Source organism: Hippoglossus stenolepis, chromosome 20 (genome assembly GCF_022539355.2).
Source record: "Hippoglossus stenolepis isolate QCI-W04-F060 chromosome 20, HSTE1.2, whole genome shotgun sequence".
Classification (NCBI taxonomy): domain Eukaryota; kingdom Metazoa; phylum Chordata; class Actinopteri; order Pleuronectiformes; family Pleuronectidae; genus Hippoglossus; species Hippoglossus stenolepis.
Window position 1 is genome coordinate 19050528 of NC_061502.1, and position 24680 is coordinate 19075207.

At 43.0% G+C, this 24680-nt stretch overlaps 3 protein-coding genes across 4 annotated transcripts; 1 reads left to right on the forward strand and 2 right to left on the reverse strand.

Moving 5' to 3' along the window:
- Positions 1-277: 277 nt before the first annotated feature.
- On the forward strand, positions 278-13326 carry LOC118099732 (plasminogen). Of its 2 annotated transcripts, XM_047338153.1 has the most exons (19): positions 278-422; positions 920-1055; positions 1145-1251; positions 1552-1666; positions 1845-1984; positions 2436-2556; positions 2678-2796; positions 3274-3436; positions 3577-3695; positions 4708-4867; positions 9476-9666; positions 9760-9908; positions 10006-10099; positions 10368-10482; positions 10576-10650; positions 10782-10922; positions 11487-11593; positions 12276-12418; positions 12920-13326. In XM_047338153.1, exons 1-19 carry the CDS (start codon positions 374-376, stop codon positions 13079-13081), a joined length of 2406 nt encoding a protein of 801 aa, XP_047194109.1. In that variant the 5' UTR covers positions 278-373; the 3' UTR covers positions 13082-13326. The 2 variants fall into 2 exon arrangements, with proteins under 2 accessions (XP_047194109.1, XP_047194108.1); XM_047338152.1 differs by having other exon boundaries at positions 9476-9908.
- Positions 13327-13329: 3 nt separating this feature from the next.
- LOC118099730 (solute carrier family 22 member 2) lies at positions 13330-18632 on the reverse strand. Its single transcript, XM_035144479.2, has 12 exons — positions 17817-18632; positions 17251-17298; positions 17051-17154; positions 16727-16881; positions 16325-16493; positions 15608-15722; positions 15432-15532; positions 15145-15359; positions 14658-14766; positions 14475-14587; positions 14187-14286; positions 13330-13555 (listed from the first exon to the last, which is right to left on the reverse strand). Exons 1-12 carry the CDS (start codon positions 18168-18170, stop codon positions 13468-13470), a joined length of 1671 nt encoding a protein of 556 aa, XP_035000370.2. The 5' UTR covers positions 18171-18632; the 3' UTR covers positions 13330-13467.
- A 1453-nt stretch (positions 18633-20085) lies between these two features.
- LOC118099221 (solute carrier family 22 member 2) lies at positions 20086-24655 on the reverse strand. The gene is made up of 11 exons (XM_035143617.2): positions 23513-24655; positions 23267-23370; positions 23006-23160; positions 22749-22917; positions 22065-22179; positions 21879-21979; positions 21578-21792; positions 21392-21500; positions 21007-21119; positions 20606-20705; positions 20086-20179 (listed from the first exon to the last, which is right to left on the reverse strand). The coding sequence occupies exons 1-11, from the start codon at positions 23912-23914 to the stop codon at positions 20086-20088; spliced, it is 1677 nt and encodes a 558-aa protein (XP_034999508.1). The 5' UTR covers positions 23915-24655.
- Positions 24656-24680: the final 25 nt, after the last annotated feature.

The following is a 24680-nucleotide window of genomic DNA, read 5'->3' on the forward strand; positions in this document are numbered from 1 at the left end:
CATAATGATGGCCGAAGTACAAACTGTGTCGGCAAAATGTGTCGATAAGAAATCACAAAATGTTGCATGATGTGAAAAATTCTTCTAAATCTACTGTAACTACATAAAGAAGCAACAGAACAGTTTTCGAGGAAACGTTGTTGATTTTCAAAACTTTACAGAGAGGACGACACACTGTGATTTTGCGAAGTAACACTTTGTGTCCCAGAAACCGCGATTTTGACATCTGTCGCCGTCCTTGTCCGGCCAATGATTGACCAACGGCTGAGTTGTCCTGTTTGTCTACCCAACGCACCCAAAGGAACCCATTAATACAACAGGAGGTTCATCTGTGAGTGAGTCGACTATGAGCTGCTAGTTTCGGGGTCGCACCATGGACCTGTACACAGCAGCTCTCCTCCTGGGAGCCCTGACCTGCACTGGTAAGAAACAACCAATTACAACTATGAATCGGGGAAATATAGAAAAAGAAATGAAAACCAAATTTGAAGACTAAATACTAAAAGGAACAGGCTGTGCCAACGGTGGTTCTTCTAATTCACATCTACAAAATTAAATAAAAACTAAAAAGACTGATGACACAGTAATAACAGCTGGCAACTCAATTAACCCTTTGGTGTCCGAGTGTTGGGGTTAAAGTTTCCACCTGATAATCTAACTTGTTGTCTGCTTATATCAACTATGGTGTACCCCAGGGTTCAATCTTAGGTCCTAGAGAATTATATTTTTTAAGAAGGCTCATGACTCGTCTGTAAACTTAATAACAGTGCAGCATCGCTAAGTTGGTCCATTGGAGTCATTTAAAAATGTTAAGAAAAGTTTACAGCCTGATCTAAAATCGAAAATTCTAAGTCTGAATGTAGCTTATGTTTATTATTATTTATTATATTTGACAGTGAAATGTTTATTCTGATTCTAGTGAGTGGTACAGAGGTCATCGGCTACGCCAAAACCGAAGGGGCGTGGATCCTCTCGCTGAACAAGAGACAGTACATGTTAAACTCTGTGGCTGAATGTGCCACCAAATGTGACAGTGAAACCACCTTCACCTGCAAGCAAGTTCACACACATTGTGTATTTTACCTTTAACAGCTGAACTTGATTCAAGCCTCAGCATCTCAACCTGACTCTGTTTCTTTCATAGGTCGTTCATGTATGTTGAAAAGGATCAGGAGTGTGTGACGGCAACGGCAAACTCCAAATCAGAGACAATCCTGCGTCGAACCAGTGCAGCTTTATATGAAAAACAAGGCAAGACTTGATGTTTTCTCCTCATCATACTGTGGTTAATGTTTAGTCTGTTTTGCGTGATCAGCGATGTTTGGACTGTGTCTGCAAACACAGTGGAGAGGAGGTTCAACAGCACTTTGGGGATGAAACAACACGAGTTGCATCAGACACATGATTCACTTGAGGGAGTAGTCTGATGAGTTTGATTAGCAGATCAATATTTACAACAGTGAGGAGGTCAACAAACGCTCCACCTAATTAGCAGTTTAATTTTAATCAGATGTGATGCTGATTGTGTTCTTGTTTTCTCTTCTTGTGTAGAATACCTCCTGGAGTGTGTGAATGGACTGGGAACAGATTACAGAGGAACAAAGTCCAGATCAAAGACGGGAAAGATGTGTCAGAGATGGAAAGCGAAATTCCCACACGTGCCGAAGTATGTATTCACGTGTTTTATATGTATTCACGTGTTTTATTAGTATGTATTCACGTGTTTTATTAGTATGTATTCACGTGTTTTATATGTATTCACGTGTTTTATTAGTATGTATTCACGTGTTTTATCATTTTACATCACGTCATCATGTCGTTTCATATCTTTCGTCTGTTTGCAGTATGACACCAGAACATCACCCCCGAGCAGACCTGGACTCTAACTTCTGCAGAAACCCTGATAGAGACAGCGGGGGACCCTGGTGTTACACCACCGACTCCAGCACCCGGTGGGAGCACTGCAACGTACCCAGCTGCACTGGTGAGATCGATCTGTTGGTGATATTGATATTAATATTACACTTGGACTCAGTAGTCTGCAAACTATCAACAGTCCCCTAATGGAACCACATCTAAAGTCACTGGATCATGATTTTTATTTGCATTTAACATCAGGATCCGTGAATTATTCTCTGAGAAATCAATGAAAATGTTGAAATGAATGTGTTTTTGCCACCAAAGACACTCGAATCTCACAAAAAGAGAGGGACCCGGACAAAACTGCATCATTTTCGTTGGGACAATGAGAGGAGATCAATCTTTGAATTTATGCTGTAGATTCATTTGTTGGGGAAGTTTTCTGTTATAATAATAATATTTTTATATCGCAAAGTATATACAATTCTTCTATTATATAATCTATAATACAGTAATAAAATAATATGTGTGTGTGTGTGTGTGTGTGTGTGTGTGTGTGTGTGTGTGTCCTACAGAGGAGTGTATTCACTGCAGTGGTGAGAACTACAGAGGAAAAATCTCCACCACTGAAGGCGGCTTCGCTTGCCAACGCTGGGATTCCCAGAAACCTCACGACCACGGATACATCCCCCGCGTGTACGACCTCACAAACCACACCTGAATTTACAAATCAACCATTAGCAGGATTTACTGAGATTCAATACACACACATGAGATTTTCTAAAGCGAACACAGTCCTATTTAATCCTTTCTCTAGTCTCCCAGAAAAGTATCTTGAACAGAATTACTGCAGAAACCCTGATGGAGACCCCCGACCCTGGTGCTTCACCACCAGCTCATCCAAGAGATGGGACTTCTGCTCCATTCCCCGCTGCAGTAAGTCTTCCTGTGTTTTTAAAACGCTATTAAAAAATATAAAATCCCGATATAGCCGACAAAAGATATAAATATTCAGCATAGAAGTCATTTAAAGGCAAAACCAGAGTCAATTCATCCAGAGAAACATGATATGGAAACTTGTTTCTGCCACTTTTGAAAGAAAATTGACTTTTTTCATCATTTTTTTTACATTTTCTACGATATAATTACGGCTGCAACGATTAGTAGATTAATCTAATAATCATTTCTCAGGTCAAAGTTTAGTGTTTTACCATTAATCGATTGATAGATATGATAATTGATGATGAAAGTAATGCTTCCTTTTCCTGATTATGACTCAGTGTCTCATTAAATATAAGAAAACCATAAAAACAAATAACAGGAATTTCATAGATAATACAGCTGATTCTAGAAGAAAATAACTGACATGGTGTGGACATGTTCTCACCGACCCGTCTCGTCCTCTGTCCTCAGCCTCCGAGCCTCCCACCATCGTCCCGGAGCTGACCTGTGCCACCGATGAGGGCGCAGCCTACCGAGGCACCGTATCTGTGACCGAGTCCGGCAAAACCTGCCAGAGCTGGTCGGCCCAGACGCCACAAAGACACAACCGCACCCCAGATAACTACCCCTGCAAGTACGAGCTCACATTAACGACACAACAACAACACCGCAGATGAGTCGTTCAAAGTAAACACGAAGAAGTTCAAAATGAAAACATAACATCTTAGTTTATGTTCTTCCTGGTGACGGCGTATTTATGTATTTATTTGTCAGAGGCCTGGATAACAACTACTGTCGTAACCCTGACAACAAGAGGATGCCCTGGTGTTACACCACCGTCGCCGAGACTCGCTGGGAGTACTGCAAGGTGCCGAGCTGTGGAGCCGGACCAGGTACCAGACATCCGTGATGTGATGGAGTTACAGCTGCAGGAGTTTCAGAGGAAAACTGAGTAACATATTACAGTCGTTAGTTGTTTGTGGGATGATTTCAATAAATCAATTATTATTTAGAGAACAATAAAAAATAGAATATTTTAGCTACAGTTGTTACAAAAGTCGAGAGAAATTTAAAATAAAACCATTAAAATAGAAGATATGTCATCAGCCTTCTTTTTGTCCCCACATAACCGCTGAGGTGATTATAACAAATGGAAACTTGTGCATGTAGGTGATTTGTTTAGAATCAGTATCCAACAGGGTCCCAAGTGTGTGACACTGTTAATTCAGGGGTTGGGGGCGGAAAAGTTTGGGAACCCCTGATTTTCTGAAGTAATGATTAATGGAAGCAACTGAAAACAATAATGTTTTAGATAGTGTCAGGGTGGGCAAAATTTCAAGCGTGACCCCAAAAGCACGACACAGAAACAGGTTTACGGGAATACAAGAGTTCAGGATTTATTGGAACGATCCGTGGGTCAAAAGCCAGGTAGTCAGTCAGGTAGCAAACAAATCCAATAAGGAGCAGGCAAAAGGGAATCCAGGGTCCAGAAAGCAGGTCAGAGATGAGATCAGGCAAAACAGATAAAGCAGGGAAATCGCTGGAAGGCTAGGCACTAACACACTAGACGATCTGGCAGAGAACAAAGGAATGAGCTGGTAGATATACTGGGTGACTAATGACTAATGGAAAGCAGGTGAGTCTGGGGTGGGGCAGGCAATGGGATCCGTGTGACGACGTGATGCAGAGCAGAAGGGAGTGGCTGACATCTGAAATGACATGAGAGTTAGTGATGCACAAAATAAGAAAACAGACAATGAAACTGTTAAGATCTGGCTGAAGTCGTGACAGATAGTGGTGATGGATGTACTTTGTAAACGATCAAGACAAAGGAGTTTAAAATAATGAGTTAAATTGTTAAAACTGTAAATACCTCAATATAGCCTGTATTCTCGTGTCCCTCAGACGAGCCCATGATCCTCCCAGAGGAGGACGACTGTTACGTGGGCGATGGGACGAGTTATCGTGGCCTCACATCAGAGACCATCAGCGGAAAGAAATGTCAAAGCTGGAGTGACACGACTCCTCACAGCCACGTGAAGACTCCACAGGCGTACCCCGCAGCGTGAGTCGGTCAATTACCTCCAGTAAAGCTGAGAGGAGTTTTTAATGGCAAACAATGAATATGTGAAATGAATACGCTGGGGAGTCGCGGAGCGTAGGTGTTATCTAATTGGCATATGAATCGCAGCGAAATCGCTTGTGAGAACTTATCTCACTTCACCATTGGATGAAACCACTGTTGTGCCATAATGCAATAAACGCGATACCATAAAATGGTGTGCCTTTCGGCATTCAATAAATTTGGTCATCAAAATAAAATATTAAATATTAATATTTTATTATTAATATTAAATAATAACTTTAATTGATTAAAGTTACCTCGGGGCACCACCCTTCAAAGGAAGGGAAAAGATAGCCAATTTATTGATTAAGTCTCATAAAGGTACTAACTACAAATTTGGAACTCTGATTAACAATTAACTTAATAACTATAACCAAAATTACCATATAGATAGTTAGCTAAGTTGAAGGATATGGAGTTCTTGACAGTGTAGAGGTTGGCAAAATTCACTTATGCAACATTAATGAAAAAACATTTGTGTAAGAAAAACATTTATTATGAATATAATAAAGTATAAAAACACAAATTACTAACGGTGTAATTACTAAACAAAGATAGGTATGTGAGTAAGCATGTGTGTGTGTGTCTGTGTGAGCCAGCGTGCTTTCAAAATGGCGGCTGGCCAAAGAGATAACACCCTTCCCCCACCTATTGGAATGTTTACGACCTGTAGAGATAATGAGGTGAAGAGTTATGCATGTGTCTGTGTGTGTGCCAAATTAGACAAAGTTGCTAGATGCATGCACGGAAGGACTGAAGAGCATCACTAGCATTAACTTTCTCAACAACTTGTAACCACAATATCACAACACAAATCAAACTTATAAACATCACACAGAATCGAATAAACAGTCTTGCTTAGCCTAGTATAATTATTAAGCCCAGTTGTGTTACCCGTCCGTGGAAAGGGGGAAAAGAGTTGCTGTGCAGTTCGCAGTCCTGTGAAGTCTTCTGGCTGGTTTGTGGCTCCCGCCTTAGTGATTCTGTTGAGCTGTGCAGCTCAGTTGCTGGCTGAAGTTTTCCAGCAGGACATCGAGTCGCTGCTTGAAGGGTTGGTAGAGCTTGGAGTGCGAGGAGGTTTCCTTGGTGAGATGAGCTGGAAGCTGCACCTTTGTGCTCCTCACGAAGAGTTGGATGGGAAGAGAAGATGTGAGCTAGAGAAGAGGCTCGACAGCCTTCCCTCCTGTGGAAGGATCGTAGGAAGAGACAGAAGAGGGGGAGACCAGGCCTTATATTGGCCCGGTGACCTCACAGGTCATGGGGTCCAGAGTGACCAATGGGAGTTGAAACCTGTGTCCCTGGGGGTTTCCACCCCTCTGTGTGACGTTGATGCCCCCTGGGAGACTGAGTTCCTTGCTCTGGTTTTTGATGGCCCCTGGGAGACTGAGTCCTGGAGGAACATGCAGCTTCAGGCTTTTGACTGAACATGTGATACCGAAGTGTTGTCTCACAAAAACCAGGTCCAAACACCACAGACCTTTGAAACGAATAGTCACTTGTGATTGGCTGCTAGATCTGTTGCTATTGGTCACCCTGGGTCATTATAATACACACGTGGGTAAACCCCTCCCACACAATATTAATAATAATAATTAATATAGTTATTATTACTAATAATTTATATATTAATATATATATTATTAAATAATATATATTATTAATTATTAGTAAGCCTTTACCAAAAGCACTGCAGTTACTGAAGACTATACATTCATTCATGTGATGCTTGATGTTATATGTTGAACATATTGTAGAGGGAAAAAACATTAACAAGGTATATGTTGAGTCAAAGCTTTATTTACATACAGCACAAATATTGTACAAACACAACTGTGCCAGTGAAAAACTAATCAGGTGAAGCTTGAAGTCTCTTTGCCGCCTCTGGGTCATAAGTTCTTTGTGGGACTCTGTCTGAATCTGCTCCAGCGTGTAGACGTCTGTGATGTGTAGCTGTGAGATCCAGTGTAGCTTCCAGTCTTCTTTGAAGTGTGGCACACAGGTCGGTGAGCTCCTGGCTGTGGAAGGATGGATCCATGTCATCTGTCCCGCTTCAATCAGCTGTTAACACAATCAGTACAATTAGCACAGTTCAATGACAACATACACCTACACATGTAACTGAAAAATGATCTAATAAATCTAATCTTACCCTCTTTCTTCTCTGTCGACTCCTGAACTTCTCAATGCTGCTGCAAGAGCTGCAAGCTCCGGTTGGATGTACGGGAAGTTCCTTCATACTGGCTCATAGTACGTCTTAGTACAGGCAGCTGGAAAACAACATGAGTAACATGAGTATATTATTAATAAACAGAAATAGCCTCGCTACATCACCGTTGGAAGATCCACAGTAAAAAAACACATTTACTAAACAGTTACTTGCAGACAATGGCGTCATTTTCCACACTGCAAATCCGGACTTGCAGCTAGAGTCTCGGCCAAATGTGCAGTGACTGCCTCGTTGTGTGTGTGGGGGGGGCTCAGGCTGTGAAAACACAATGATGAAATAGATCAGATAAAGTAAACCTGGAGAATGTATTTTAAGCAGCACAGCGCGTCTCTTCTTTAATCTTACCCTCGCTACGCTTCGTGGCGCCGGCCATTTGCCTCAGAGGTGTGAAGAGACGGACAGTTTCCTATAAAATACAACCGGACAAAAAGTTACGTTTATGAAAAAACTTAACGAGAACAAACTCTTAAATTTAGGCAGTTTGTACATATTTAAACATGCACTCGTTCTGCTCAAGCACTCGATGCTCTCTTCTTCTTTTAGCAACTTTCTCGCTATTCAGATCTAATAGTTAGCTTAGCAGTTAGCAATGGCTTCTCTCTGTAGCTTAGCTCTTACCGTAATTTTGGGATTGTGCACCCGTCTTCTCCGCCTCGACTCGCCACGCAAAACACGAGCCGGTAGTTTCTTGTCTGTGGGAGACAGACGCTTCATTCACGAGGCTGTGATTGGACCAGCCCCAACGTGATGACGTTAACGACTGACGTGGCATCTTCAGGAACGGATGTTTTCAGAGTAAAACTTCACAAATGACATTTTCACTTTTGAAGCAGCGGTTATAACAGTTTTTAAATTGTACTTTACATTTATATGGGATGAGTATGTGACTGAGGACCAGTTTATTCTTTCTGGTGTTAAGTTAATGTACTTACATGATTCTTGCTGTTCTGTGTTTGTACCCTCATAGTTGAATGCACTTATTGTAAGTCGCTTTGGATAAAAGTGTTGAGTGTTTTAATGGAATACTGAGAAAGTTTAATAACAACAATAGGACAATTGAAGTTCAAATTATGAGGCAATTTCAGCAGAGTCAACAGCTTAGCATGCCATGGACATGTGAATATGGTGCTGAGTTTACCAGTATTTTGGGAGGACAAATGGTTGGAACTTTGACACGCGATGACAACTGATTTATGTGAAGTACAGTGTTTTGGTGTCAGCAGAAAGACTTCTCTTAGAAAACTGTACAGTGGTGCCCCTCTCTCCATTACAACATATTATCTTGGATGAGCTTGACAGGCAAATGTTGAAATAAATTGCACTGTTTCTAATTTTTTTCATAGCATTGACCTTTGCTCATGGTATACAATGTAATTCATTATAGCACACTTACTTACATAAGGGAAATCTATATAAGCTACAATTTCAGATTTTATATTTACTTTAAGCCTGTTGTACTTACCCCAGATATTTTAGTTGGTACCTTAGTTAGTACCTTTTAGAAAAAGGTGTTACCTCTGCACCACTGAGTGAAACTATCCTGATTTGCATTTGTAAAGCTCACAGCATTGTCATTTACATGTGAAAGCCTCCCCTAGGTCTAGGAGCAGGGGGGTCACCTGCCAACATTCTCAGGCTTGTAAAACTGCCAGAAACCGGAACCCCGCATCAATTCCCGGCAGTTCCTGGCAGTTTCCTGTGCTGCCTGCAGATTCCTGTGAACAGCCGTTAACCTGAAATTCCACCGAAATTTGCAGCGACACCAACTGACACAAATTCTTCTTCTCGTGCAGTGAATTGGGTTGTCACATATGTGATGAATGACATGTGAGGATTAGCCAACGAACACTGGACCAGTTCTGACCCAGAGCCAATCACAGCTGCTGCTGACTGGAGCCGATTCTTTACCCAAACAGCACAAGTCTGCACATCTAACAGCTGTAGGACTGCATTTATGAAAACAAACCAGTTTATAGTCTATTTATTAAAACCTTCGCACAACAGCCGTATTTCCAGTGTAAGAAGGTAGCTAGCTGGAATGAGAATCTCATTGGTGTTTTATATATTTATATGTTATATTTCTAAAAGAAATGTCGTAGATTGAGATCAATATCACATATTTGGGTAGACTTTTTTCTTTAAATCTATATCTGTAGAAAATTGTCAGAATTTGCCCAAACAGCGTCGAGTTCTCCAGCTATTTTCAAAGTCAAAGGCCAATCCTGCCCCCTGGTGGTAATTTCAGTTTGCCTCTATAGGATGAAAATACAAAGGGTACTGGTACCTGCTGCCCTGATGTTCCAGAGTTTCTCTTTTCACAGGGACCTCAGGGGGAATCTGTGCAGGAACCCAGAAGGAGACCGAGCTCCCTGGTGTTACACTATGGACCCTCGTGTCCGTTGGGATTATTGCAACTTGGAAAAATGTGCTGTCATTCCTTCAGGAGCACCCCCACTCAAACCCAGTGTGACCCAAACCCCTTCCACCGTCACCCAGGCCCCAACAGCGACAGGTCAGTCAACTCGTCTGTCAGAGTTTGAGATTGATTGTAATTTTTTTTTATCCTATATTCACCCCCTGGCTTCTCTTTGTGTTTCTGTGTCAGACTGTAAGATTGGAAATGGAGGAACATACCAAGGTCCAACCTCCATCACTATCCTGGGTGTGACCTGCCAGGCCTGGAGCGCTCAGAGTCCTCGCCAACACAACAGCTTCACCCCAGAGTCCCACCCCACCAAGGGCCTGGAGGGAAATGTAAGTGTGCTGCATTCAGACCTGTAGACATCTCGATATTGAAATTAATGTCGACAGCTGGCGAAGTCCTGATTATCTCCTTGTTTGTCACTGTCAGAGCTGCAGAAACCCAGATAACGACGTGAACGGGCCGTGGTGCTACACTACCGACAGTAACAAGATGTGGGACTACTGTCAGATCCCTGACTGTGGTACGTGAACATTATCAGAACCAAGGTGGTACGATCAGAACGACCTAAAAATACTAACATGGAGGCAAGGTCTGTGACCTATACTGCAGCTGAACACCAGGGGGCGATCCAGATCGTTGGCCTTCACTTTTGGTTAGTTAGTTAGTTGTCAATGGCCTGGCTATGTAACATTTTGATTTCTGGCTCCACCCTCTGGTCAAACTTAACAAGATCCTTCCAACCTATGGTAAAGATTAAATAACACTGAATAACCGATCTTTCTTTGCAGTTGGACTGAAATGCGGTTCACCAGTCATCAAACCCAGGCGTTGTTTAAGTCGTATAATCGGACACTGCGTATCCAAAGCTCACTCGTGGCCGTGGCAGATCAGCCTCAGGACCAGGTGAGTACACCAACACTAAATCATTATTCACAAAAACATGATGTAATTATACCGTCCAGCTTTAATCTATCATGGTTTGTCTCTTTCCACCAGTATGGGAATACATTTCTGTGGAGGAACTCTGATTCACCGTCAGTGGGTCCTCACGGCTGCACACTGCCTGGAGAGGTCAGGGAGACTCAGACACATCTGAACACCAAATCCTGCAGTAAAACAGCCACTGGATAACTGGTGTGTGTGTGTGTGTGTGTGTGTGTGTGTGTGTGTGTGTGTGTGTGTGTGTGTGTGGTGTACCGTAGGTCCAGGCGGCCTCAAGCGTACCTGATTGTCCTGGGAGTCCACACTGAGCTAGCCAATGAGCCGTCCAAACAGGAGAGGAGGCTGGAAAAACTGGTGCTGGGACCCAACGGAGCCGACATCGCTCTGCTCAAACTGGAGAGGTGAACACAGGACTGATCCTCGAACCACCTCAGATACACTGACACTACAACTGTTACTCATTTACTGCTTCTGCAGATACAGCACAGCTAATGCTTTGAGCACTTTTACGGATAATATATGCAAATTTAGGGCTGAAAACATAGACTGTAAATAAAGATGGACGCACTTCCTGAATGGAGCCATGCCGGTGGGTTCCCGCCGATAAAGAAGCTCAACCAATCACGTGTCAGTCCTCAGCTGTCAATCAATCTTTGAGAAAAAAGGTATTTGACGTGTACTCCAGCTTTTTAGTTTGGCTCATGTCCCATCTGCTAACATGGAGGAGGCAGCGCTTATAACCTATACAGCAGCCAGCCACCAGGGGGCGATTGAAATTGTTCTTTTGGGGAGGTGTTATTTACGTCACTGTAAATAAAACCTCTCTGTATTTTTGGTCCATTTAAACTTAACAAGCAGTTTGAGGACGTCAGCTTGAGCTCGTGACGTGTGTTTAACAGATTAAATGATTAACCAGGATATAAAATGCTCTTCACTGTGTATTGAGAGTGATGTTGTGTTTTCAGTCCGGCTCTAATAAACGACAAAGTCCTGCCGGTGTGTCTCCCAGACAAGGATTACGTCGTCCCCACTGGAACCGAGTGTTACGTCACTGGATGGGGGGAAACTCAAGGTACAGTACGTGTTTGTGCTGATGTCTTTGTGGGGACCTGCTTCATTTTTAAACCCAACGAGGTCTTTGGAAAGTGACGACGTTTTGGTTTTTACTTCTTCAAAAGCTTATTTCACGGAACAGGAAAAACTTTATCCTCACTATGTGTAAAACTGAAGCTGGTTACAGTTTCATTTATTTTATTTCTTAATGTCTGAAAAAATAAAACAGGATCACTGGCTGTGATAGAAAACAACCAAAAGAGTAAAAGCGTCAAATTAATCTTCAATTTACATCAGAGCCTTTTCCAGGTAATTTATTGATTTTGTTTTGGACCCTGAAGATATTGAAGAATTATTGATAAGAAAATGAACATGTTTTATCACATATTTATTTGTTTTTGTGAGACACAATATCCTCTAAATGAAATACAAATGTAGAAAGATGAACAGCGAGCTAAGTGGTTTAACAACATTTAAATGAGATGATTTAAGTTGAATATCTGTTAGTATGAATAAATACTTGAGACACACTCACACACACTGGATCTAACACAGTGAATGTGTCGATAAAAACATCTTTATTCCTGTAAAACAACTCGAATGAACTCTCTCTCACACTGGAGGGGAATCCTGATGATGATGAATGTTTGTAAACGATGATGATGATGATGGTGGATAACAGCAGGAAGTGTGTGTTGCAGGTACGGGGGGCGAGGGCCTCCTGAAGGAAAATGTTTTGTATGTGATCGGGAACAAGATCTGTAACCGTCCGTCATTTCTGAACGGACGAGTCAAAGACCACGAGATGTGTGCTGGAAACGAGGGAGGAGCCAACAACTGCCCGGTACCAAACGAGAACCACTTTATTCTACTGGTTGATTTCTAACCAGCATTTCCCCTTGAAATAAAAAATATTTAAAAAGGAAGGGAGGAAGGAAAATATAACAGAATTGCAGACCAGTAAATTAATATTGTCAAATTAAAAGTAAAAGCATTAGAGAACTGTTTTCTCACAGTGGGAAGAGTTGAGTTTCTTTATAATTTTAAGGTCTCGATCTTTTGTGAAGTGCTTTGAGATGATGAATGTTATGATTTGGTCCTTTACAAATAAAATTGAACCGTCAATTACATCATCCAAACTGTGATTTCAGACAATTCAGAGTAAAAGACTCAACAAGATCGTTTTTGTTCTGCAGTTATTTTAGGAATGATTCAGTTTTTACCTGCAAACATCTTAAGTCACTTCTCATTTAAAGATTTTAAACTGTCCTTCCTGCTTTAACAGTGTTTCCTTCCTGTCTGACTGAAGTTGAAACCGTCGTCATGTGTGTGTTTGTCTCCGCAGGGCGACAGCGGCGGCCCTCTGGTGTGTACCGCTCAGAACAAGTACATCCTGCAGGGCGTCACCTCCTGGGGTCTGGGATGCGCCAACGCCATGAAACCCGGCGTCTACGCTCGAGTCTCCAAGTTCACGGACTGGATCGAGGCAACCATCCAAGCCAATTAAATAAAAAACTAAACTTTCCACCCAAACAGCTTCAAACACGTCACAGGCAGTGGTTGATTTTTGATTTTTGATTTTTGATTTTTGAAGATGTGCTGATGTGTTTGTTTGGTATTTTCTGATGTGAACAAAGTGTCACTGGAGCTGAAGTGAAATTAAAGTGAAGCACAATAAGCAAAGTCCTGGTATTAAAATGTAAACATGTGTTTTCTGTAAGAGCTGAAAAATAAAACTTGATACAAAGGAAATGTGGAAGTCACACTTTATAGAAATTGTATAAAAAACTACTTCCTTGATTTCATCAACATGTCAACATGTTGTTGCAAAAGCAAAATGAACACACACACACACACATACACACACACACACACACACAAAATCAAACACAATCACACACTTGTTGTTTCCTTGTTGCTCGTCAGGTCGGATTTTAAAAGTTTCTTTGTTTGTTGGTTCTCCAGCAGATTCTCCTTCCTCCTGGAAGCAAAAACAAATGTATTTTATTAATAGTAAATAAAAACACGTTCTTAATAATTCCTGTAGACAACATCAAGATTTGATAGAAGTCAATCAATCATTACTCATAATGAAAACAAACAACACCCATTAAAACCAGTTAAAACTCAGACATAAAAGGCTTTCCTGTAAAAATTTGTTTTAAGCAACAATTATTGCAGTGGTTGATTATAGTTATATGATGTTTTTCGTATTTATAAATCAAATGAAACGTGTAATTTTACTCCAAAATTAGGCATCAGTCATCTTATTTATCTAAATCTTTAATTAATTGCTATAAAATGTTTTGCCAGTGGTGAAAAGTAAATTACTCACATGTAATTCTTTAATTCAGTATTTCTATTTTTTACACCTCAGTATTTAATAAACAGCTTACATACAAAAAAACAAATGTACTTATATAAGGTGTTGAGAAAAACATTTAATTCAATTTGACCAAACCATATAAATGTGGTTTACATGGGAATAAATCAACAATAACAAATAATCCAGTGGGACATTCTGCATTAGAAGTATTTTGCTTAAATAAAACATCAGAGTACTTGATGAGGATATTGAGAAGAAACAGTTTCATGTTTTGAGGAAGTCTCACCTGTGAGGAAACTCGATGTCGTCGATGGTCTCAGGCAGAGGAACTCCTCTGGTTTCTGGAAGCAGCAGAACCAAACCTCCGGCCACGAACGCCACGGCTCCTGAGAAACAACACGAAGAGTTAAAACTGAATCAAACTTCCAGCTTCACTGCTCAGTTTTAAAAAGAATCCAGTGATTTTAAATCGCAGTGCCGTTCTGCGACACGTACGAGTCCTTTCCCCACTTGTTAAGAAGCTGAACGTTCATCTTTCTCCTGTGAAATTAAAATCCTCTAAAAGAAAAGCTACCGAAGATGATGAGTGGCAGCTCCAGCCAGATGACAGCCAGTCTGTAGAGCAGGAACGGAGCCACGATGCCGCCCACGTCACACAGCGTGGAGCAAACCGACACTCCCAGGTTCCTGCACACAGATTAATAACCTTCAGCTTCATCATCAGCGTGAGAAGCGGAGACGATGGAGTCGACCTCACCTGACGAACGTCGGGTAGAGCTCGGTGTTCACGAACACGACCATCTCAAAGGCCATGGTGATACCGAGCCGCCCGACGCAGGCGACCGCCGTCTTCCACCAGAACATGTCTGACCCCAACAGAGACACAAGAGCAGTTACATTTCAAATATGAAGGAGAACCTGTGGAAGCTTCAATAAAAACTCAAAAGGTTTAGTTTGTCCAGTCTGGGCTACTGTAAAAGAAACATGGCCACCTCCGTAGAGAGGAGCCACTCCTGATGTAAATATAAAGTATTTAAATATAAAGTATTTAAATATAAAGGGTCATTTGAGGGTAAAAAAAACAACAATTCGTACAATTTAGATGAAACACACTAATGAAAACATCACTAGTATCATATTATATTCAGTTTCTGCCGATACGACCTTTCACCTGAATCTTACACACTGAACCTTTAAGTTAGAAGCAAGAAAAGGACAAAACAGAATCCAAGAGTTTTTCTCACGGTCGGGAATAAAAGCCGTGATGAAGCAGGCGGCTCCGGCGACGATGTTGGCGGCGGCGAAGGGAAGACGCCTGCCGACACGTTCGATGGTGAAGAGGATGAGGAAGGCGGCGGGGAACTCCACCAGTCCAGAGATGAGGAAGTCGATGTAGATGTTTCCTCCGGCGATCCCCACCCGCATGATGAGGCCCTGATACACCACAGCACTGGTGAACCTGCAGAGGGCCAATGAGACTCAGCATCTCCTGGGTCCAGGTGATGAATCGTGATTTTACAGGAAGTCTCACCAGTTGAACATGAGGATGAAGGTGTGTTTCCTCATGTTCGGGGTTCTGATCAGGTCCAGCAGCGAGGCGGAGGAGGAGTCGCCCTCCTCACTAGACAGCGTCTGGAACAAGAAGCCATGTGTGAAACAGTGAAATAGACACAGGGCATTTATCTGAAAGCTGCTCGATGGATCCACCTCGAAGGTCTTGGTGAGTTTCCTCTTGTTCTCCTTGGCCATGGCCTCAGTGATCTCCAGGGCTCTGGAGGAGTTGTTCTGGGAGACGAGCCACCGCGGAGACTCTGGGATGAACCTGAACCACAGAGAGAATCTCTCTCACCAACACATCTGCTGCTGAAGGAAACTAAACTAAACTCTTTCTTTACTTTTTATTAGTAATTAAATTCAGGTGATTTTATGAAATCGCTTACAGCAGAGGAGAGAGTTGGTTATGTTTTCACCCCCTGTCTGTGAGTTTGTAGGTTTGATTATTTGTTTGATTATCAGCAGGATATTCAGAAACTATTTAAATGGATTTAAATGAAACTTAATGGAAGGATGAGACATACAAATATAAATTATAAATATCACTTCCTTTAATATTGCGATAAAGGCTTGACAATTTCTCAAAAAAAATGCATGGATCTATTTAGGGGACTGATATTTATAAGTGTGTGAAATTTGATTTCATAATATATTTAAGGAAAAACAGGTGATGAAGATGATGCTCTTCATTAATAAGGAGATTTTTTTAATGGAATCGTCCTTAAAACACAGACAAGGGGCCGAATAACAACCAAATCTATGAGTTTGTATAGACATAAATAAGTGAGTTAAAATATTAAGAATAAGATAATAAAGGAAAGTCCTCCTCAAACACACAAAACGACAACATGTAAATATGAAGCTTGTCACCAGTAGTAGGACAGGAAGAGGACATAAGGGGCGGAGATGACGACCTGCAGCCAGCGCCAGTCGGTGATGAAGTAGGCGAGCAGCGGGAGGAGGAGGACGCCGACGCTGAAGAACATCTGGTACAGGATCCCCACCGTCCGTCTGTGCTCCACTCCCACGATCTCCGTCACTGACAGAGAAGACGATGACAAGTGTATCATCACTTTACTGAACCTGAGTCAAAGTCTCATTTGGAAGTTTGTTCCAGGACGGAGCACAAAGTTCATCGTGAGTTGTGAGAAGCACAAATCTTAACCCAATATTACTGATCAACCAATCACACGGTACCATATCTCTAACTGCAAAAACCGTTGAGAAGATTTAACTCATTTAACTTGAATATTTAATTGGTGAGAGTCTCACGCAGCACGTAGGACGTCATCCAGCCGCCTTTGACTGCAAAGCCGAAGACGGTCCTGAACACCAGGATGGAGATGTAGTTGGGCGCCACAGCCAGCAGCAGCCCGGCGATGGCGTTCAGGATGTTAGATATGAGGAAACTGATCTTTCTGCCAAACCTGCGGACGGAGAGAAAACATGCAAAGTTCCTGGAGAAAGTTCTTCCGATTGACATGTGGCTCTAGATTGAAATACGATGCTCGGCCCCTATTGACGGATCGGGGGAGGATGCATCTGATCCGACATCGTAACGGTTTCTGTGAATCTGTGGGACTGTCGGGACCTCACCTGTCAGCGAAGTATCCAAAAGCGAAGCTGCCGGCGAGGAAGCCCACGTTGAGACTGGCCTGGTACATGTCCACCAACCAGCCGTCCTCACACACCAGGTCAAACTGGGACCAAGAGGGAAGAAGGTTTACATGTGATCACGTCTGAGACAGATTGGATTTGTCAGTTCAGTTTTGTGGTGAATTAAAATCAACCCTCACCTCTGTGACGAAGGATTTCCTCCCTTCATACTGATACTCCCAGGAATCCTGAAAGACAAGGACAGAACATCGTGATCAGAACAGATGGAAACATCGCTAAAATCAAACTGAGGAAGGAGCCTTCGACCGGATGCCCGTGACATCTTGAAATTCTGTGCACGCCACTGCCCAGAGAGTGGGCGACTGTATTTCACCTCAGGAAAGCTCTGTTTTCATTGAGGGCTTTAAGAACTTCAGGGTTCAGAGGAGGAGACGTTACGTGAAATACAAAAAAACACTAAACACCTACAACAAACTAATTGATATCATTCTCTGAAATTTGCCTGATTCGTTGAATCAAATTCCACAAATCATTCCCTGGGAACTCAATAACATCTGTAAATGCTTCAGAAACTTCCTGACCTGGATCTTCACCAAGATGTAAATTCTTCCACCCTGAGCCAAACAATGTCATTTCTCCAAGTCTAAATGCAGTCCAGATGTTTTTGTGTAGTCTTGCTTAGAGACAAACACACAGTTGGAAACACAACTTCTGGTGGAGATAGAAACAACCTGAGAGCTCTCACCTTGCATGTGGACACAGGGACTCCCCCGAGGTTCAGGTCCTGAGAGTCGCAGGTGAGCGAGGTGCTGTTCCAGTCCAGCTCGTACTGCTCACAGCTGCTCGGCTGCACGGCTCCAGAGCTGTTGACCTGAGGCAGCGTCAGCCTGCGACTGTGCGCCAGGCTCCAGCCGCACGCCTGCCTCCTCTCCACCACCGCGTGGTCCCGACACCAGTGATCGGGGGTGAAGCCCTGGAACACGATGCCGACGTACACGCCTGCAAAAGGCAGCGACAGCAGACAGAGCAGAGCGAAGATCCGCTTCTGACAGCGGCCGAACGTGCCGGCCTCCTCCAGCAGGTCATCAAAGGTCGCCATCGCTCTGGTCCAACTCTCAGATTTGATGCTTTGGGGGGAAGTTTTGTTTTCAGCTCATCGTTCCCTCCTGTTTTAGAGAATTTAAAGGCGTTCACTCTGCACTTCACTAACGGGGATCGATCTTTGAGCCAAGCTGCAGTGGAGCCAAACAGAGAATGGCTGAATTATTATGTAATCAGTGAATGAACCTGAACTGGGCTCAGGCCAAAACAAATTCTCCTTAGTATGCCTGAAGTGTGCAGCCGCGGTTACACAACTTCATTAATGCATAAGCACAGCGTCGGCGGACAAAGACGCTGTTGAATGTCAAACAGCCGGAGAATTGAACTCAGGTTAACTCTGCATCGGACAAGACACCGAACATGAGACCTGTGAAATCAGAATCACAAGCGGCTCGAAAACCTGCGTCACGGTCCAACAGTTCTACACAGGGTCCAGAGAAAGGAAGTGTCGGATAACTTAAACTAGACCACCACTCAGTGGAGCTCACTCCTCCACTCAGGCCCAACTGTCCTCTTAAAGGGGAATTCAGCTATTTTTTAACCTTGGCCCTGAATTAATAAATGGTGGTGTGTAAATAATTGCCTCACAAAACCTTTTGGAATCCGTCCAGTAGATTGTTTTCAACAGCTGCCACAACACGACAGCTGTGGCCACAATGGAATCCTATGGGGCAACTGCGACAGTCCATCAAATGTCCACTAAAAATACTTTTATTTCCACCAGAGAAAAGAGGGAATTGTTTCTCTGGTTTTTTGGCAGCGACATCACACACGAGTCTCACGCTCAGGTCTCGTGAAACTGGAATTGTTGCAGGACGGTGGAAACATAAGAATTAGGATTAGAAATAGTAGTTTGAATTTGAATCTTTTTCCCTAAAGAGTATAAAAGTGAAGAGATGCTACAAACTGAAGAGTCAATGAGGAAAAGGACTAATGCCACAAGCACAGGGGGGAGAACGAGCAGCTCCACAGTTGAGGAGACTTTTTGTTGATGTGTTATGTTGCAGGAATATTAGCAAAGACCAATTTTGTGGACATTTCATGGACTGTCGCAGTTGCCCCATTAGATTACATTGTGACCACTGCGGTCGTGTCAGGGCTCCCAGTGGAGGTGATCTACTGAGACGATTCCAAAAGCTTTTGAAAGATTAATTTACACCCACAGTTATAAACATAGGGCCCGGGTTGAAAAAAACATAATTCCCCTTTAAGTTAAATTAAACCACAGCATAAAGCCCCAAAAGGCTTTTTTATTGCATTTATTTTAAAGTTCTGTGTGTGTGTGTGTGTGTGTGTGTGTGTGTGTTTGTGCAAAACAACTCACACAACAGATTTTCAAATAAATTTGAAAAATGTGTGTTTGGTGGAAACATTACTTGCCAGTTTAGCTCCAGACTATTACGTTTTAGAATATGGTAAAAAAAAAAAAACATATTCCAAAATATCTCAGCAAATAACAGAGACAATACAAAGATTATATTGATCACAAAATTACTCACTCCAAGTTAGTCACTGTAAAGTCAGAAAATTATCTCATGCATATGTGTTTTTTGAGGGATCTGTAAAGAACTATAGAAAAGACCTAAACATTATATAGATAAAAAAAATGACTTGGCTTTTATTGTGAAGCTTTCCCCTGCATTTCTCACAAATTAATCGTTCACAGAAATTGTTTTTATTATCAAAACCATGTGAGTTTGTTTGGTTGCTTTGTATGTAGAGCTTGTTACCATGGTAACAGGGACGGAAACCCGCTCGGGCCACACGTCTTTAAAAAGACGAATCTTTATGAACACACACCAACAACTGACCGTTTAAATAAAAATGCACATTTTATTGATCAGACATCGCTCATCACTGACACAGAGACACAGTCACAAACATGATAAATAAATACTCTGGTCTCAGACTGGTCAGACAGTCGCCGGCTCTTTGTTGGTCGACACGTCGTCGCTGGGCAACAAGTTGTCCAACTGTTGGTTCTTCAGTGAAACTTTCGACTTCATTCTAAACAAAAACAAAACAACGACATCAACATCATGTTCGGACGAGACAGAGAGAACGTCTAGAATCTCACTGGTGGTAAAACTGCTCGATCTGATGGGATCCAACAGCTCAGCCGTGAGATAATAAAACAATAACTCTACTCTTCAATGTTTATTATTGATTATTGGTTGTGGGGGGGTTTTACTGCAACTGTACTGGAAAATTATTTCTGACCCTGAATCAGAAAACGTATAAAGTTTGTAAAAGTAGAATTCCTGCCAGAGCTGTTGTATTGAGCTTCAGTGCAGATATGAGACGACAGGTGTACCTAATAAAGTGACACGTTTACATACACTTCATACACATACGAGCAAATTACCCTTTTAATGTGTAATACTTTGTTTTTATGTTATTTTTTATCGTGTGTGTTCAGACGTGGATTCTCACTTGTTGGGGAACTCGATGTCGTCGATGGTGTCGGGCAGCGGGACGCCTTTGGTCTCAGGCAGCAGCAGAACCAAACCTCCAGCCACGAACGCCAGAGACCCTGAACCACACAACACAACAAATATTATATATTGAACTTTAATAATGATGAGGTTCATCTCAGATCTATTTTAATTACATCCGCTCCCACAGGGTTTTTCAATATTAATATAGAAGTTTGAGAAGATTTGCATTAAACTGCATTAATCAACAGTTTCAAAACCTCCATATTCTTTGACTCTGAACTTATTAGATCCTCACGCACATCAACTACAGTTCAAGAGAATAAAAGCCTCTGTCGCTCTGTGGACTGACGATTTCAGACGTGTACAGAACATCTTCATAATAACGTCAGCACGCACCGAAGATGATGAGTGGCAGCTCCAGCCAGATGACGGCGAGTCTGTAGAGCAGGAACGGAGCCACGATGCCTCCAATGTCACACAGCGTGGAACAAACCGACACGCCCAGGTTCCTGCAGGTACAACAACCACAGCTCAGTTTCTTGCGTGTATATATGCATAAAGGTAATATGTGAAACAACAGCTGGGAGGCTGTAACGCACTAAAGTAGAGACTAGAGGAAGTGGATTCATCTTTATTCAGGGAAATGAAACGCAGGAAATGGTCCTTCAGCCGGGAGTCGAACCGGAGACCTGCTTCTTGACAGCATCTCGTCACTCCACTGAAAACTACTTTTAATATTTTGGTACGTTTGCTCTTGATTGTGGCCCAGAAAAGATTTTACCTGACGAACGTCGGGTAGAGCTCGGTGTTCACGAACACGACCATCTCAAAGGCCATGGTGATACCGAGCCGCCCGATGCAGGCCACCGCCGTCTTCCACCAGAACATACCTGCAAGAAAATTATTTATTATTTTAAAAATAATTATCTCTTCACTTCCTGTCTGTGGAATCCTGCCTCGTACTCACTCTCAGGAATCAGGGCCGTGATGAAGCAGGCGGCTCCGGCGACGAAGTTGGCGGTGGCGAAGGGAAGACGTCGGCCGATCCGCTCGATGGTGAAGAGGATGAGGAAGGCGGCGGGAAACTCCAACAGGCCCGAGATGAGGAAGTCGATGTAGACGTTTCCTCCCAGAATCCCCAGCCTCATGATCAGACCCTGGTAGACCACAGCACTGGTGAACCTGGGGTGAAGAGCCGGAGGGGGTTTATCTCCTGTGATCGAGCTCAGAAACACAGAAATAATAATCTGAGTGAATTTTAAAGTCACCAGTTGAAGCTGAGGATGAAAGTGTGTTTTCTCATGTTGGGAGTTCTGATCAGGTCCATGAAGGAGGCGGTGCTGGAGTCGGCGTTGTCGTCCGCCAGAGTCTGAAGAAACAAACATCTTTATATTTATTTGAAACAAATTGAACTTTTGAAATGAAAGTTATGATTAAACAACGTCGCCGTTTACCTCGATGTTCTTCGACAGAGTTCTCTTGTTTTCTTTGGCCATGTCCTCGGTGATCTTCACGGCTTCGGACTTCTTGTTCTGAGACAGAAGCCACCGTGGAGACTCGGGGATGAACCTGAAAGACAAGAACGTTCATGAAGAACTGCTAACAGACGAGTTTATTGGTTTATTTAAAACAGGGACAGTGAATTTACTGAATAAACTACGTGTTGTTCATCTGTGTATATGAAACAAAACCACTGGAATGTATCATAAACACACGTGGAGGACAGAGATGTGTGATTATCAGACCTTCACGTGTCCGACTGTCTTTTATTAACTGATTAAACTTGGTTGTGCTGTAACTTCCTCCTCACACCTCCTCCACGTTAGTAGAGGGGACATACAACAAAAATCAAAGACGTTTTTTGTAATTTAAAGATGTTCTTGTTGTTTATTTGTTTATGTTTTACTTAAGTTTGGTTTTGATTGGTTATTCAAAAACATAAAAACAGGGTTGGACGTCATGATTGACAGCTGAGACTGACTCAGGATTGGTTGGGTGATAACCAGCGTGACCTCGAATGATTCGTCAGATGGTGGCGACTGTCTTTGGATTCATTCATCAACATTAGGTTGAAGAAGTAATGAGCATTAAACGTCGGCTCCTGTTGAAAGGACAAAGGAAAGGAATCCCAATCTCACCAGTAGTAGGACAGGAAGAAGATGTAGGGGACGGTGATGACGACCTGCAGCCAGCGCCAGTCGGTGATGAAGTAGGCGAGCAGCGGGAGGAGGAGGATGCCAACGCTGAAGAACATCTGGTACAGGACTCCCACCGTCCGTCGCTGCTCCACTCCCACGATCTCTGTGACTGAGGACGAAGACGAGGACACGTGTCACACATTGAATCACGTGTCAGGAGGAGAGACGGACAACAGAGATGTCAACGTTGCTCTTACTCAGCACGTATCCCACCACCCAGCCTCCTTTCACTCCGAACCCGTAGAGCGTTCTGAAAACCAGTAGAGACACGTAGGTCGGCGCCACGGCCACCAGGATCCCCATGATCCCGTTAAACAGGTTGGAAATCAGGAAGCTCATCTTCCTGCCAAACCTGGAGACAGAGACACGAACAGATATCAGTGAGTTTAATGTGTCGCAGCAACGATTCAGAGTATTTAGGTTTAACTGACTAACGAGCCAACCAATCGCAGGCCTACCTGTCAGCCAGGTAACCAATAGCAATGCTTCCAATCAGGAAGCCGATGTTGAGCGTGGCCTGGTACATGTCCACCAACCAACTGTCTGAACACACCAGGTCAAACTGGGACACACACACAGATACACAAGGTTAGTTGTGTTGGAATCCTGGTTTTTCTTTTCAGGATTTCTCTGATCTCAACGTAACCTTTGAAAAATAAGATGAATGGGGTTAAAGGAAAAGTTCAACATGTCAGGAAACGCACCTCGGTGACAAAGGACTGTCTCCCCTTGTAGTCGTACTCCCACCCGTCTTTGCAGGCAGTTGTGGGGGTTTTGCCGAGGTCCAGCTCCTGAGAGTCGCAGGTGAGCGAGGTGCTGTTCCAGTCCAGCTCGTACTGCTCACAGCTGCTCAGTTGCACGGCTCCAGAGCCGTTGACCTGAGGCAGCGTCAGCCTGCGACTGTGCGCCAGGCTCCAGCCGCACGCCTGCCTCTGCTCCACCACCGCAGAGTCCCGACACCAGTGATCGGGGGTGAAGCCCTGGAACACGATGCCCACGTACACGCCGGCCCAGGGCATGGACACCATGCACATCAGGGCGAAGATGCGCTTCTGACAGCGGCCGAAGTTGCCAACTTCTTCCAGGATGTCGTCAAAAGTGGTCATGGCTGCAGATGTGTTGTCTTTTCCCTAAAAAAAACTGCAAAGAGCCAAAACTGAGCTCCTTCTCTCAGACGTCTGCAGCCTTATCTGAGAGTGGACAGGAATTTGAGCCTCCTTATGTTCTGTGGGTTTTAATCAAGACAAGCAGGAGCAAAGGTCCCAGGACGGACGTAGGTCCAGTGGAGTTGAGCATTACAACATGTTCGTCATCACTTCTTCGGACGTCAGACTGCATGTGTCATTTGAACCACTGACTAGCCAGGAGTTTATTAACATAAACACACCGACATGGACACGTGGACCTGCCTGCGCTGCCCGTCAGGAACAGTCAGTTAACTTATAAATGTAGCTTCTGTGAATCTGTTAGACATGAAAATCAAGATCCATTTTTTTAAGGGCTGCTACACCTGAAGCTCAGGAAAGTTCTCAATACATTGGTTTATTCATTTATAAAAATAAGTCATTAGTATAACACAACTCCAGGTCTGAGGTTCCTTTGAGACGAGGTCAAGTCATGAGTGAACTTTGAAACGGGTTCTCATCAAGTCTCAAGTCACCTGAGCCAAGTCTACATCAAGTCGTCTGGTGTTGACGTTCTTCTAGAGTCCAAGTCGAGTCTGGATGTTTGTGCTGTTCCAATGATTTCATTTCAAGGTGAACTCTCAAGTTATTGAAGTCCTCAGAGTCAAGTCCAAGTCAAATGTCCAAATCTATTTAAATAAATTCCAGTCTGAAGCCGTTTAGATGAACAAAGTCTCATGTGATTTAA